The sequence below is a fragment of the Belonocnema kinseyi genome, chromosome 7 (genome assembly GCF_010883055.1).
Source record: "Belonocnema kinseyi isolate 2016_QV_RU_SX_M_011 chromosome 7, B_treatae_v1, whole genome shotgun sequence".
NCBI classification, from domain to species: Eukaryota; Metazoa; Arthropoda; class Insecta; order Hymenoptera; family Cynipidae; genus Belonocnema; species Belonocnema kinseyi.
In genome coordinates this window covers 31157703-31173504 of record NC_046663.1, presented here as the reverse complement: position 1 = coordinate 31173504, position 15802 = coordinate 31157703, and the positions used below count along the sequence as shown (strand labels likewise).

General features: G+C 24.8%; 1 protein-coding gene across 2 annotated transcripts in view; it reads left to right on the top strand.

Moving 5' to 3' along the window:
• The window catches only part of LOC117175786 (calcineurin-binding protein cabin-1-like), a 98446-nt gene that overhangs the window by 48700 nt on the left and 33944 nt on the right, over positions 1-15802 (top strand). For both annotated transcript variants that reach the window (XM_033365523.1, XM_033365522.1), the window contains exons 11-13: positions 164-940; positions 4255-4627; positions 14694-15473. In XM_033365523.1, the coding sequence (XP_033221414.1) occupies positions 164-940; positions 4255-4627; positions 14694-15473 (1930 nt within the window). The remainder of the gene's footprint in view (positions 1-163; positions 941-4254; positions 4628-14693; positions 15474-15802) is intronic.

The following is a 15802-nucleotide window of genomic DNA, read 5'->3' as shown; positions in this document are numbered from 1 at the left end:
AAAAAAAAAAAAAAAAAACGAAATATTTTCATGTCTCCTCCTTACCATGACAAATTATACCTGAAAAAAAACTTCAGGTATCTAGAAAAAACCTGAAATTGTCGGGTAATTTTTGTCCAGGATTTGAGTTGACACCAATGTCATTTTTCCTTGATCCTTACAGCGAAGAAGATAAGGAACGAGCAAAATCAAGCCAAGCCGACAAGAACAAAACCCTGCAATCCCAAAATCCCGAATCTGAGGATGAAGACGAGGACAAGGATATTCCAGCCTCTCTCATGATTCTCTTTGTCGCTCACGAATTTCTCGGTCGCCGTCGCTGGTGTATGATGAACAAAGCAAAGCTCTTAATCTTCATAATGAATTTGATAATTCCGAAAATGCGAACCCCGCAATATTCTCTGATTCGCGACAAATTGACAAAGTACTTGGAACAAATTTTCTACTGCCTGTATGGCCATCCACTGCGACCGAACAAATCAAAACCGAAGCATTTGGAGGATCACGAAGTCACGCAGATGATCTTGACCTGGGAATCTGCTCAGCTCTTGTTTGATTTCTACAGACCCAACATCTTGCCAGAATTCGATAGTCCGCGTCCTCTTTCAATTGTCGCTGACACGGAAATTCTCTTTAAGAAAATCAGTAAACTTGTTCCGCGAGAGAGCAATCCTGTCCTAATTTCAGAAGAGATGAATGCTTATATATCGGGGGAAAAAGATAAAATGCCTAGTCTGAAGAAGCCTCTTTCAGATCAAATTGCCTCTTTGTATTACCTGCTTGGCGATTACTATCTGAAATATCAAAAGTGGTCACAGGCGATCAAATATTATTTGTTGCATTTGTGTTTGAATCCGATTGATGTCAATTCCTGGGCGGGATTGGCGATGGCGACTGGAACTTTGATTGAAACTTGGCTGAATAATTGCCGACCGAATATGTAAGTATTTTATTTTTTCAATCAGGGAAGCTACAGGTCAGGGAATATCTGGAAGGGCTGCTAACCAACACTTTGAGTCATTTTTTTTTATATAAGATAGCTAGTCACTTTTTATTTCATAAATTAACCCATGGTTTTAAAAGATTTCATAAAATTTTGTAACAGGTTTTAATAATTTGAAAAGATTTGCAATTTTTTAAAAATATTTCAGAATATTTTTTAAATTTCAGATTTTTCGAAAGCTTTAAAAAGTGTCAAGGGATTTGAAATGTTTGAAGGTATCTTGAAAGATTCCGAATCATTTTTAACAGATTTTCTATCTCTCTATTTCTCTTCTCTATTTTTATTGTTAATAATTATATCATTATGTATCGCTTCAAATTGAAAAGGGCGATACCATACATCTAGGAGATTAATATTATTAGTGGAAAAAAATGTTTATTTTTAAATATATTCTGAACACTGTTTAGTGGAGTTTTCAAATCAAAAACATCAATTTTGAACCTGAGAAATGAATTTTTAGCTCAAATATGAATCTTTAACCAAAAATATGAATTTTTAACCAAATAGGTAGTTTGATTTTCAACCCAAAAAAATGGTTACAATAAAATATAAAAATTTAAAAATAAAAATAGTAAATTTATAAACCAGAACTATAATATTTTTATTTGTAGTTAGAAAAGTATAATTTGAACAAACAAAAAACGAGTTTTCAGACAAATTAATTAATTTTAAACTAAAGATATAAATTTTCACCCAAAATGGTATAGTTACATCTATAGTTAAAATAATAAAATTCCAACTAGAATGAATTGAATTTTTGAAATTTTGAACCCAAAACATGAATTTTTAACCCAAATGATGAATTTTGTTTAAAAACAAAAATTTAACTAAATATATATTTTTTCAGCCAAAGTAATTAATTCTTCACGAAAAATAGAATAGTTAAATTTTTTAGAAAGCAGAAAATGTTCAATCGAAAAAGATTACATTTCTATAAAAAATTGTGAATTTTTCACAAAAAATTGAATAGTTAAAGTGAATTTTGAACTAGAAAATGTTTATTTTTTTACCAAATACATGAATTTTCAACTGAAGATATAAATTTTCGACCAAAAATAAAATACTTAAATTTCCATTTAGTAAAATAAATTTTCAATAAAATGAAAATAAATGTTTAATGAAATAGTATAAGTTTCAACCAAGATAATTAAATTTCTGTGAAAAAAGATAAATTTTCTTTAAAAAATAGAACACTTACATTTTCAGTTTAAAAAAATTCATTCTAAATCAGAAAAAAATTAATTTTCAACCAAGAAGATCAATTTTCTACCCAAAATATTAATTTTCTGCCAGAAAAAATTCATTTTTAGCTAAGCAAGTGAATTTTCATATGAAAAAGATCAATTTTTAACCAAAATTAGAATACTTGAAATTTTCGAAAAATAAATGTTTAACAAAAAAAAAACAATTTCAACAAAATATTTTTTTGCAGAAACAAAGTATTTCTTGATAAAAAGAAGAATTCAAGTTTAGTTAAAAAATCCAATGACAAAAAAATCAATTTTCAACAAAATAATTCAATTTTAAACCCGAAAGATGAATTTTCTACCAAAAAGATACAGTTTTAATAAAATATAAAAATTTACAACTAAAAATAGTAAATTTATAAACCATTTTAAACTAAAAATATACATTCTCTCGCAGAAATGGCATAGTTACATATATAGTTCAAAAAATAAAATTCCAACTAAAAAGAATTGAATTTTTGAAATTTTGAACCCAAAAGATGAATTTTTTTACCGAAAAGTGGAATTTTTAACCTAAATGGCGAATTTTCTTTAAAAACAAAAATTTAACTAAATATATATTTTTTCAGCCAAAGAAATGAGTTCTTAACAAAAAAGAGAAGTTAAATTTTCATAAAAACAGACAATTTTCGATCGAAAAAGATTAAATTTCTATCAAAAATGGTAGATTTTTCACAAAAAATTGATTAGTCAAAGTGAATTTTTAACTAAAATGATAAATTTTCAGAGTGGCCGCTGGACCGGGAAATCGGGAGAGGACGGGGAATTTTTTTTTTGACCGGGAATTTCACAAATTTGTAGAAGAAAAATCTGTCCATGTTCGATTTCAACAGTTTTAAAATAATTAATTGAATTTTTATGTTTTTCAATTATGCTATTATTTAGCTTACAATGCGTAATTCAAAATTTTTTTATTTTTATGCTTACATTTTTAATTTAAAGAATTGTTAAGTTCTTTCTTAAAGACTTGAACAAATAAAAAATAAAAGCCTTTGATGTTGAAAATTTTTGATAAAAAACATTTTTATTTAATAAATAAATAATTATTTAAAAATTTATCTGTACTTTAAGTAATAAAAAGTGAACAAATAACGATTTGACAGAAAGATTTTAAATCAGTTCAAAATTTAAGAATTTTCAGATTTTAACGTTAAAACTTGAAAGGTTTCAATTTGAAACTCTTCGTAATTACACAAATGTGAACGTGTGACTGAAAGTTTATAAACTATTTTCAACTTGAAAATAACTTTATAATAATATATTCTGAATTAAAGGATTTTATTAAATTTAAAATATTTTTTCAGTCTAAAATATTAAATTTTTAACCCATTCAATTTGAAATTTTCTTTTAACTCATTTCAAATTTACTAAGTTCAATAAAGTTTTTCCATATTTCTAATTTTTTTTCAATTTTTTTTTTAATTTGCTTTTAAAATTTTTTAGGAATTACATCGAATTCCTATCGTTTTAACTTTACATTCCTCTAAATTCATTCAATATTTACGAAAAGCAATGGCATTTTTTGATATTTTTAATTTTTCGAATTCTTTTCAATTTAACTTAAATTGTTTTGAGATCTTATGAATTTATCCTGAATTTGTTACCCTTTGAGCGCGAAGAAAGTACCCTATGAGTATGAAAAAGTGCCCTTTTTTCTCTATATTTTATCCCATAGAGACTGTGAGGCCTGCAAAATTAAAATGCTGGTATTCGAATGTTAATCGTCATAAAAAATAAAAAATTGTTTAAACAAAAATCTGAGAATTTGCACAGAAATTTTCACCCTGAATAATAAATAATAACTTTATCAATTTAAAAACAAAATGGTTTTATTACATTTATAAAAGATTCTATATTAAAATCTTACAAGATTAGAATTTTGGGTTTTAAATGGTAATGGTCAAAGAAAAAAATAGGGAAAAGTCAGGAATTTTGGAAAATAAAGTTTTGCCATCATCTTGTTATTTCGGATGCCATTTTATTTATTCGTATACTTATTTCTAGAAAGGAGAACGATTTCCTTGTTAAAGCAAAAATCGCCCAAAAGAGTTACCAACGTGCTGTCGAATTGTGTCCTGGTAATCTGGTGATTTGGACCGAATATGGAAATTTTGTCTACATGATTCACTCATTCTGTTCGCGTTTGCTGAAAGTCGAGAGCGACTCGCTCAGCATGGAGAGATTCCAATTGTTGGAAACTAGAAAGGAAGAAATGCTGGAAATAGCCGCCAATTGTTTTTCATCGGCAAGCAGAATTTATATTGCTTGCCAGGCAGAGGAAATGCAAGATGAACGTTGGCTTTATCAGTATATGCTGGCTAAAATTGCGGAAAAGCAGAACGAAGATCCGCCCGTTTTTCTTGATCACTATTCCAAGGTTTGTGAGATTTGTCAATTCAATATATTCCGAGGGGCTCACCACTCAACTTTTAAATATAAGCCAGATTTTAAGATTTTTACAAAGATTTCCATGATTTCAGAAGATTTCAAATATTTTAGAATATCTCAGAAAATTTAACGAAGATTTCACAAAAAATTGAAAAAACTCAATGATTTCACAAAGATTTCAATAATTTTAATAAGATTTTACAAAAGTTTCAAAATATTTTACAAAGATTTTATAACCTCAATTCAATTGAATTCCTCTTTATTGACTCTCAGTAGCTACAAATGTTTCAAGGATTTCACAAAGATTGCAGAAGATTTCACAAGATTTCATTTGCTTCAAAAGATTAAAAATTATTTCAATGATTGCAGAAAAATTATCTGTGATTTCACAAAAATTTCAGATTTCAGAAGATTTCACAAATATTTAAAGTATTTTACAAAGACATCAAAGATTCCAAAGATTTCAATGATTTCTCAAAGATATTACAAAACTTTCAGAAGATTTTACAAAGATTTAATTCATTTAATATAATTTAATGCCTCTTTATTAACTCTCAGTAGCTGCAAAGATTTTACGACGATCTCAATATCTTCTCAAAATTTTCAATAATTTCGCTAAGTTTTTACAAAGTATTAACAAAGATTTCAATTATTTTTGCGAATATCTCAAAAGATTTCACAAAGATCTCAAAATGATTCCACAATGATTTCAATCACTTCAACAGAATTTAAACGATTTTACAAAGATTTCAGAAAATTGCACAAAGATTTTTGATGAATTCAATGTTTTCTAAAAAATATTATGTAATTTCACAAAAATTTTCAGATTTCATAAAGTTTTAAAAATATTTCACCAAGATTTAAGGAGATTTCACCAAGATTTCACAAATATTTCAATGACTTCAACATATTTTAAACGATTTTACAAAAATTTCAAAATGGTTTCACAATGATTTTATTTACTTAAACTGATTTGAAATGATTTTTCAACAATTTAAGAAACTGTCACTAAGGTTTTAAATGAATTCAATGCTTTCAAAAAAATAAATTATTTGATTTCCAAAAAATTTTCAGATTTCAATAATTTTGCAAAGATTTCAATCATTTCAAAACGTTCCAAAATATTTACAAATATTTCTGAAGATTTCGCAAAGATTTTTCAATATTTTGCAAGGTTTCAATGATTTCATAAAGGTTTATAAAATATTGCAGCAAATTTCGCAAGGATTTTGAATATTTCACAAGGATTTCAAAAGATTCAGCGATTTTATAAATTTTTCACACTAATTACAGAATATTTTACAAAGATTTTTAATGATTCCAGAAAGATGTGCAGCGATTTTACATAGATTTCAAAATATTTCAGATTTAAAAGATTTCACAAAGATTTCAATGATTCCAAAAGATTTCAGAAAATTTCAAAATTTTATTGATTTCATGAAAAATTCACAGTGATTTGAAGGATTTCAAAATATTTTGAGCATTCAATCCAATTTCTTTTTACTGACTCCCAGAAACTACAAAGATTTCACAAAGATATAAAAGATTTCACAATGATTTCAATGACTTCAATAGATTTTAAGTGATTTTACAAAGATTTTTAATGAATTCAATGTTTAAAAAAATATATTATGTAATTTCACAAAAATTTTCAGATTTCAATGATTTCAAAAATATTTGAAAATATTTCACCAAGATTTAGGAAGATTTCACAAACATTTCAAAATGATTGCACAATGATTTCAATAACTTCGACGGATTTTAAGGGATTTTTCTAAAATTTCACTAAGATTTAAAACGAATTCAATGCTTTCATAAAAATTTTGTTATTTCCCAAAAGTTTTCAGATTTCACAAAGATTTCAATAATTCTAAAACATTCCAAAATATTTACAAATATTTCTTAAGAGTTTGAAAAGATTTTCAATATTTTGCAAGGTTTCAATGATTTTATAAAGATTTCTAAAATATTTCAGAAAATTTCGCAAAGATTTTGAATATTTCACAAGGATTTCAAAAGATTCAGCGATTTTATAAATTTTTCACACTAATTACAGAATATTTTACAAAGATTTTTAATGATTCCAGAAAGACGTGCAGTGATTTTACATAGATTTCAAAAGATTTCAGATTTCAAAGATTTCAGAAAGATTTCAATGTTTCCAAAATATTTTTAAAGATTAAAAAATATTTCATAAGATTTCAAGATTTTATTGATTTCACTAAGAATTCACAGTGATTTGAAGGATTTAAAAATATTTCAAGCATTCAATCCAATTTCTTTTTATTGACTCCCAGAGGCTACAAAGATTTCATAATTATTTCAGAAGATTTTAAATGAATTCTATGTTTTAAAAAATATATTATGTGATTTCAAAAAATTTTCAGATTACAAAGAGTTCACAAAGATTTTAAAGTATTTCAGTAAGATTTAAGAAGATTTCACAAAGATTTCAAAATTATTTCAATGACTTCAACAGATTTTAAGTGATTTTACAAAGATTTTAAATGAATTCAATATTTAAAAAAATGTGATTTCACAAAATTTTCAGATTACAAAGAGTTCATAAAGATTTAAAAGTATTTCAGCAAGATTTAAGTAGATTTCACAAAGATTCCACAGATTTCAATTACTTTAACAGATTTTATGTAATTTTAGAAAGATTTCAGAAAATTTCACAAAGATTTTAAATAAATTCAATATTAAAAAAATATATTATGTGATTTCATAAAATTTTCAGATTACAAAGAGTTAAAAAAATTTTTTAAGTTTTTTAGCAAGATTGAAGAAGATTTCACAAAGATTTCAAAATGATTTCACAATGATTTCAATGACTTAAACAGATTTTAAGTGATTTTACAAAGATTTTAAATGTATTCAATATTAAAAAAAATATATATGATTTCACAAAATGTTCAGATTGCAGAGTTCACAAAGATTTAAAAGTATTTCAGCAAGATTTAAGAAAAGTTCACAAAGATTTCACAATGATTTCAATTATTTCAACAGATTTTAAGTGATTTTAAAAAGATTTCAGAAAATTTCATAAAGATTTTAAATAAATTCAATATTTACCAAAAATATTATGTGATATCACAAAATCTTCACATTACAAAGAGTTGACAAAGGTTTAAAAATTATTTCAGCAAGATTTAAGAAGATTTCAGGAAGATTTCACGGAGATTTCAAAATTCAATGACTTTAACATATTTTAAGTGATTTTACAAATATTTCAGAAAATTTCACAAAGATTTTTAATGAATTAAATGTTTAAAAAAATATATTATGTGATTTCAAAAAAATTTCAGATTACAAATAGTTCACAAAGATTTAAAAGTATTTCAGCAAGATTTAAGAAGATTTTACAAAGATTTCACAAAGATTTCAAAATATTTCACCAAGATTTAATAAGATTACAACAAAATTTCACAAAGATTTTCAAGATTTGGTAAGGTTACAATGATTTCACAAAGATTTGTAAAATATTTCAGAAACGATTTTTAATTATTCCAGAATGGTGTGTAGTAATTTTACAAAGATTTCAACAGATTTCAAAGATTTCACAAAGTTTCGATGATTCCAAAAGATTTTAAAAGATTTTAAAATATTTCTGAACATATCGCAGATTTCAATATTTTACAAATATGTCTTGATTTCATAAAGATTTCACAATGATTTGAATGATTTCAAAATATTCCAAGCATTTAATCCAATTCCTTTTCATTGACTCCCAGAAGCTAACAAACATTTTACAAAGATATCAAAGATTTCGCAATGATTTTAATTACTTCCAAAGATTTAAAATAATTAAAATGATTTGAAAAATATTTCACTAAGATTTTACATGATTTCCGAAAGATTATTCTGTGATTTCATGAATATTTTCAATGATTTTACAAAGATTTCAGAATTTTCCCAAAATATTTTAAATGATTTCACTTATTTCAGATAAATATTCTATGATTTCACGAAAAATTCAGATATCAAAGATTTCAATTATTACAAAACATTAAAAATATATTTCTGAAGATTTCACGAATGTTTAAATTGATTTCACAAAAATATCGAAGATTTCTAATATTTCACAATGATATCAAAGGTTTCAAAAGATTTAAAAATAATTCACAAGATTTCGCAAAGATTTTGAAGACTTGAAAAAGATTTTAAAAGATTTCAGTGATTTTAGAAAAACATTCTGTGATTTCAAAACAATTTCAGATTTCAAAGATTTCAGTGATTCCAAAACATTCCGAAATGTTGAAAAATATTTCAGAGAATTTCGCAAAGTAATTTAGATTTTGAAAGCTTTCAATTATTTCACAGATTTTATAACAATTCACAAATATTTTAAAAGATTTCATAAAAATGTAAAATATTTCACAATGGTTTAAAAGATTTTAAAAGTTTTAAAAATGCGTGAGAAGACTTCGTAAAGATTTCAGAAATTTCAAAAGATTGCAAAGATTTAATAAAGATTTAACAAAGATTACAGAATATTTGACAAAGATTTTTAATGGTTTTAATAATGACAGAAAGATATTTAGGAATTTTACAGATTTCAAAGATTTCAGGTTTCAAAAATTCACAAAGATTCCAATGATTTCCAAATATTTAAAATTATTTCTGAAGATTTTGCAGATTTCAATATTTCACAAAGATTTCAATACTCAAAGATTTCGAAAAATTTTCAATTATTTAAATGATTTTACAAAGATTTCACAAATATTTTAAATTATTTCAATTATTTTAGAAAGATATTCTGTGTTTTCACTAAGATTTGAACAGATTTATCAAAAGTTTCAATCTTTAAAAATATTTCTAAAGATTAGAAAATATATTTAAAGAGATTTCTCAAATGTTACAAAAGATTTAAAAAATTTTAAAAGATTTGAAAACATTTCTGAAGATGACCCAGATTTCCAGATTTCACAAAGATTTAATTGATTTCTCAAAGAATTCACAGTGATTTGAATATTTCAAAATATTTCAAGCATTCAATTCAATTCCTTTTTATTGACTCCCAGAAGCTACAAAGATTTCACAAATATTTGAGAAGCTTTCACAAAAATATAAAGAATTTCACAATGATTTAAATGACTTCAAACAAATTTAAATGATTTCACAAATATTTTAATAAGATTTAAAATTATTTCAATGATTTCAGAAAGATATTCTGTGATTTCAATTTTTGCAAAAGATTTCTAAAGATTAAAATGATCACAAATATTTCGGAAGATTTTAGCATGATTTCAAAAGATTTCAAAATGATTTCGATAATATCTCAGAGATTTCAATGATTTCACAAAGAATTCACCAAGATTTGATTGATTTCACAAAGATATCAAATATTTCGTAATTATTTAAATGAATTTACAATAATTCCAATAATTTCAAAAGATTGAAAAATATTTCAGAAGATTTCGCAAATATTCTACAGAATTCAAACATTTCACAAAGATTTCAAATATTTTAAAAGATTTCACAATGATTTTAATAGTTCCAAAAGATTTCAGTAGATTTGAAAATATTTTAGAAGGTCCACAAAGATTTTAAACATTTCACAGAGATTTTAGATGATTCTAATGATTTTAGAAAGATATTTAGTATGTTCACAAGAATTTCAACAGATTTCTCAAATAACACAAAAGATTTAAATGATTTCAAAAAGATTTCAAAGATTTAAATGATTTCACAGAATTTAGATTTTAAAATATTTTTGAAATATCTCTAAAGATTTCTTAAATATTGCAAAAGATTTCAAAGATTTAAATGATTTCACAAATATTTCAAGAATATTTCAGATTTCAAAAAATTTCAATAGATTTGAAAATATTTCTGAAGATTTCACAAAGATTTTACAAGGATTTTGAATAATTTCAGTGATTTCACAAATTTTTAAAATGATTTCAGTGATTTTACAAAAATTACAGATTTTAAAGTTTTCAGTGGTCCAAAACATTCCAAAATATTGAAAAATATTTCTGAGGATTTTGTAAATATTTTCTAGATTTTAATGATTGGAAAAGATTTTTAAATATTTGACAAGACTTCCTAAATATTTTAAAGATTTTACAAAGCTTTCAAAATATTGCAATGATTTCCAAGAATTCAATAGTATTCATGCTGTTTTCAACAATTTCACAAATTCTATTCGATTACTTTTTATTAACTTCTAGCAGCTATACAGATTTCAAAGATTTCACAAAGATTTTAAATGATTTCAATGATTTTAGAAAGATATTCTGTATTTTCACTAATACATCACAAAGTATTCAATGTTTAGCAAAGATTTCTAATGATTTAAATGATCACAAATATCTCTGAAGATTTCAGCTGAATTTCAAAGATTTTAAAGACTAAAAAAAAAATTTTAAAAAGGTTTCCAAAGATTTCGAAAATATTTTCAAGATTTCACAAACATTTCGAAGATTTCAGAATTATTTTAATGTATTCAAAATAATTCCAATGATTTCAAAATATTTAAAAAGATTTTTAAAAATTTTTCAAATATAACAAAAGATTTCAATGGTTTCACAAATATTTCTAAAGATTTCTAAAAGATTTCAATATATTTAAAAATATTTCAAAAGATTTCACAAGGATTTCAACAGATTTCAAAAGATTTCTGAAATAATAGAAAAGATTTCAGTGTTTTTAGAAAGATTTCAAAAATTTAAATGATTTCACAAAATTTTTTAAAGATTTCACAATGATTTTCATAATTTCTCAGAGATTCCAATAATTTCGAAAGGAGTTTACAAAAAATTCACAAAGATTTTATGTATTTCCCAAAGATATCAAAGATTTCATAATTCTTTGAATGAATTTACAATAATTCGAATGATTTCGAAAGATTTTTAAAGATTTTTCAAATATAACAAAAGATTTCAATGGGTTCACAAATATTTTTAAAGATTTCTGAAGGGTTTAAGAAATATTTCAGAGATTGAAATGTTTTCGCCAATATTTTGGAAGATTTCACAAATATTTCAAGAATATTTCAAAGATTTTAGTAGATTTCAATAGATTTAAATATATTTCAGAAGGTTCGCAAAGATTTGAAAGATTTCATAAAGATTTCAATAATTTTACAGACATTTCAAAAGATTTAACAAAGATTTTAGATGATTTCAACGATTTTAGAAAGATCTTAATTATTTTCACAATTATTTCAACAGATTTCAGATTTCAAAAGATTTGTAAATATTTCTAAAAACTTCTCAAATAATATAAAAAATTTCAGTTTTTTCAGAAAGATTTCAAAGATTAAAATGATTTCACAAATATTTTCAAAGATTTCACAAAGTTTTCAGAGATTTCAAGAATATTTCAAAGATTTTAGAAGATTTCAATAGATTTAAAAATATTTCAGAAGATTTCGCAAAGATTTTAAAGATTTCATATAGATTTCCCAATTTTTAAAAAGATTTTAATGATTTCAATAGATTTCTAAATCGTTTTAAATATTCCAGGAGATTTCACAAATATTTCAATGATTTCACATAGATTAAAAAAATGTCGCAAGAATTATAATAGTTCCAATAGATTTCAATAGATTTGAAAATATTTTAGAAGGTCCTCAAATATTTTAAGCATTTCACACAGATTTGAGATGATTCCAATGATTTTAGAAAGATATTCAGTATGCTCTCAAGAATTTCAACAGATTTCAAAAAACTTGAAAATATTTTTAAAGATTTCTCAAATATTACCAAAGATTTAAACGATTTCTAAAAGATTTCAAAGATTTCAAGAATATCTCAAAGATTTCAGAATATTTTAATATATTTAAAAATATTTCAGAAGATTTCGCAAAGATTTTAGAGAATTCAATCATTTAACAAAGATTTCAAATATTTAAAAAGATTTCACAATGATTTTGGTGTTTCGAAATTATTTCAAAAGGATTAAAAAGTCTTCAAAAGATTTCGCAAAGATTTTAAAGATTCTCAATTTTTTAAAAGATTTTAATGATTTCAATAGATTTCTAAAACTTTTTAAATATTCCAGAATATTTGAAAATATTTCTCAAATAATAGAACGAATTTCAGTGTTTTCAGAAAGACTTCAAAGATTGAAATGATTTCACAAATATTTTCCAAGATTTCACAAAGTTTTCATTGATTGCAAAAACATTAAAAGATTTCAGAAGATTTCGCTAAGATTTTACAGAATTCAATCATTTCACAAAGATTTCAAATATTTTAAAAGATTTCAAAATGATTTTAGTGGCTCGAAAACATTTTAAAATACTTAAAAAGATTTCAAAACATTTCGTTAAGATTTTAAAGACTTCGCAAAGGTTTCCCAATTTTTAAAAGATTTTAATCGTTTCAATAGATTTCTAAAACGTTTTAAATATTGCAGAAGATTTCACAAATATTAAAAATATTTTAGAACATTTCGCAAAGATTTTACAGAATTCAATCATTTCACAAAGATTTCGAATATTTAAAAAGATTTCACAATTATTTTAGTGGTTCGAAAATTTTTCAAAATACTTTAAAAGATTTCAAAATATTTCATAAAGATTTTAAAGACTTCATAAAGATTTCCCAATTTTTAAAAATAATTTCAATGGATTTCTCAAACGTTTTAAATATTCCAGAAGATTTGAAAATATTTCTAAAGATTTCTCAAATAATAGAACAAATTTCAGTGTTTTCAGAAAGATTTCAAAGATTAAAAAGATTTTACAAATATTTCCCAAGATTTCACAAACTGTTCAGAGATTTCAAAAACATTTCAAAGATTTCAGAAGATTTCGCTAAGATTTTAAAGAATTGAATCATTTCACAAAGATTACATATATTTTAAAAGATTTCAGAATTATTTTAGTGGTTCGAAAACATTTCAAAATACTTAAAAAGATTTCAAAAGATTTTGTAAAGATTTTAAAGTCTTCACAAAGATTTCCCAATTTTTAAAAGATTTTAATGATTTCAATAGATTTCTAAAAAGTTTTAAATATTCCAGAAGATTTCACAAATATTTAAAAATATTTCAGTACATTTCGCAAAGATTTTACAGAATTCAATCATTTCACAAAGATTTCAAATATTCAAAAGCTTTCACAATAATTTAATGGTTCGAAAACTTTTCAAGCAATTTTTTAAAATGATTTCAATAGATTTCTAAAACTTTTTAAATATTCCAGAAGATTTCGCAAATATTAAAAATATTTCAGAACATTTCGCAAAGATTTTACAGGATTCAATCATTTCACAAAGATTTCAAATATTTAAAATTATTTCACAATTATTTTAGTGGTTCGAAAACTTTTCAAAATACTTTAAAAGATTTCAAAAGATTTCGCAAATATTTGACAGATTTCATAAAGATTTCCCAATTTTTTAAAATGATTTGAATAGATTTCTAAAACCTTTTAAATATTCCAGAAGATTTGAAAATATTTCTAAAGATTTCTCAAATAATAGAACAAATTTCAGTGTTTTCAGAAAGATTTCAAAGATTTAAACGATTTCACAAATATTTTCCAAGATTTCACAAAGTTTTCAGAGATTTCAAAAACATTTCAAATATTTCAGAAGATTTCGCTAAGATTTTACAGAATTCAATCATTTCACAATGATTTCAAATATTAAAAAAATTTCACAATTATTTTAGTGGTTCGAAAATTTTTCAAAATACTTTAAAAGATTTCAAAAGATTTGGCAAAGATTTAACAATTTTCACAAAGATTTCCCAATTTTTAAAATGATATCAATAGATTTCTAATACGTTTTAAATATTCCAGAAGATTTCAAAAATATTTTAGAAGGTCCACAAAGATTTTAAACATTTTACAAAGATTTTAGATGATTCCACTGATTTTAGAAAGATATTCAGTACGTTCACAAGAATTTCAATAGATTTCTCAAATATGACAAAAGATTAAAATGATTTCAGAAAGATTTCAAAGATTTAAATGATTTCACTCAGAGAAGATTTCGCTCAAATCTTAATGATTTTACAAAGATTTCAAAATATTGCCTCTCGATATTGCCTCTTGATTTAGTTATCCATTTTATCAATCATCCAACTTTATCTTGCAGGCGAGCGAATTACTTTTAGAAATAGGAGCTGAATATCCAGACAGAATAAATCACAAAACCCCTCAGACTCTGTCAGTTGAAGCTTTGGAAGTTCACTATCGAATTCACGCAAGCATTCTCAAATATCTGGAACAGCATGAAGGAAAACCGCTGAAAAAATCCCTCGGGAAATTATTCGAGAAGCATCTGAAAAATTGTGCAAAAGGTCCTTTCATGAAGTTCCAATCAAAGTTGACTCTGAATCTGGAGGCTGATCAAAGCATTTTAATCAAATCCTTCCTGAATTCGGAAAAAACGAGCGCAGTTGAAAAACGAACAAACAGCATTGAGGAAATTGAAATTATAGACAGTTCAGTCTCGAATAAAGTTGATGTTTCGAAACCGGAGAGTCGTAAAAGGCCGCTGGAAGAATCGCCTCCTGATAATGCGAAAAAAGTGAAATTGAGTGGAATTTCCCATCTTCAGTTGATGCAGGACGTTGTGGCATTGATTGATGATTTGATAAACAAAGTCTGTGAAATGGCAGTTGAAAATAAAACAAATGACGAGGATATCACTGTTATATCAAGCGATGAAAATGAAGATGTGAAAGCAGAGAAAAAGAAGGATTTTTCGGAACCGATGATTGTGGAGGTGAATGGTTTGAATGAAAATGGGGAAAAGGGTCAGAGTTTGGACGTGAAAGAGGGAGTAGGGAATCAGGTTGGAGGACAAATTATTTCAGAGGAAGAGAATCTGAAGAAAACGGGACCGAAATTGTCGCCAAATGAAGACGGACAGGTTCGTAGATTCTTGATTATTCTGCATTTTATTTATTGGTTCTATTTTATTCGCTGGACCTGAAAAACCCGGGTAAAAACAGTGAATTTCTTTTGTAACTGAGAATTTTACAAATTTTTAGAAGATAAATCCTTTAATTTCAATTCAATCTTTTAAAATCTAAACAAATTACAAATGTTAACGATGAAAATATAAGGAATTTTTTCGAGAGCGTGTTTAATTTTTTGTTTAAGGGCATGTGACACAGCTAAATACCTATATTACCGACCACAGTTTTTCAGTTCACTGAATGTTTTTTTGAACCTGAGAACATTTTTTGTAAATAAAAT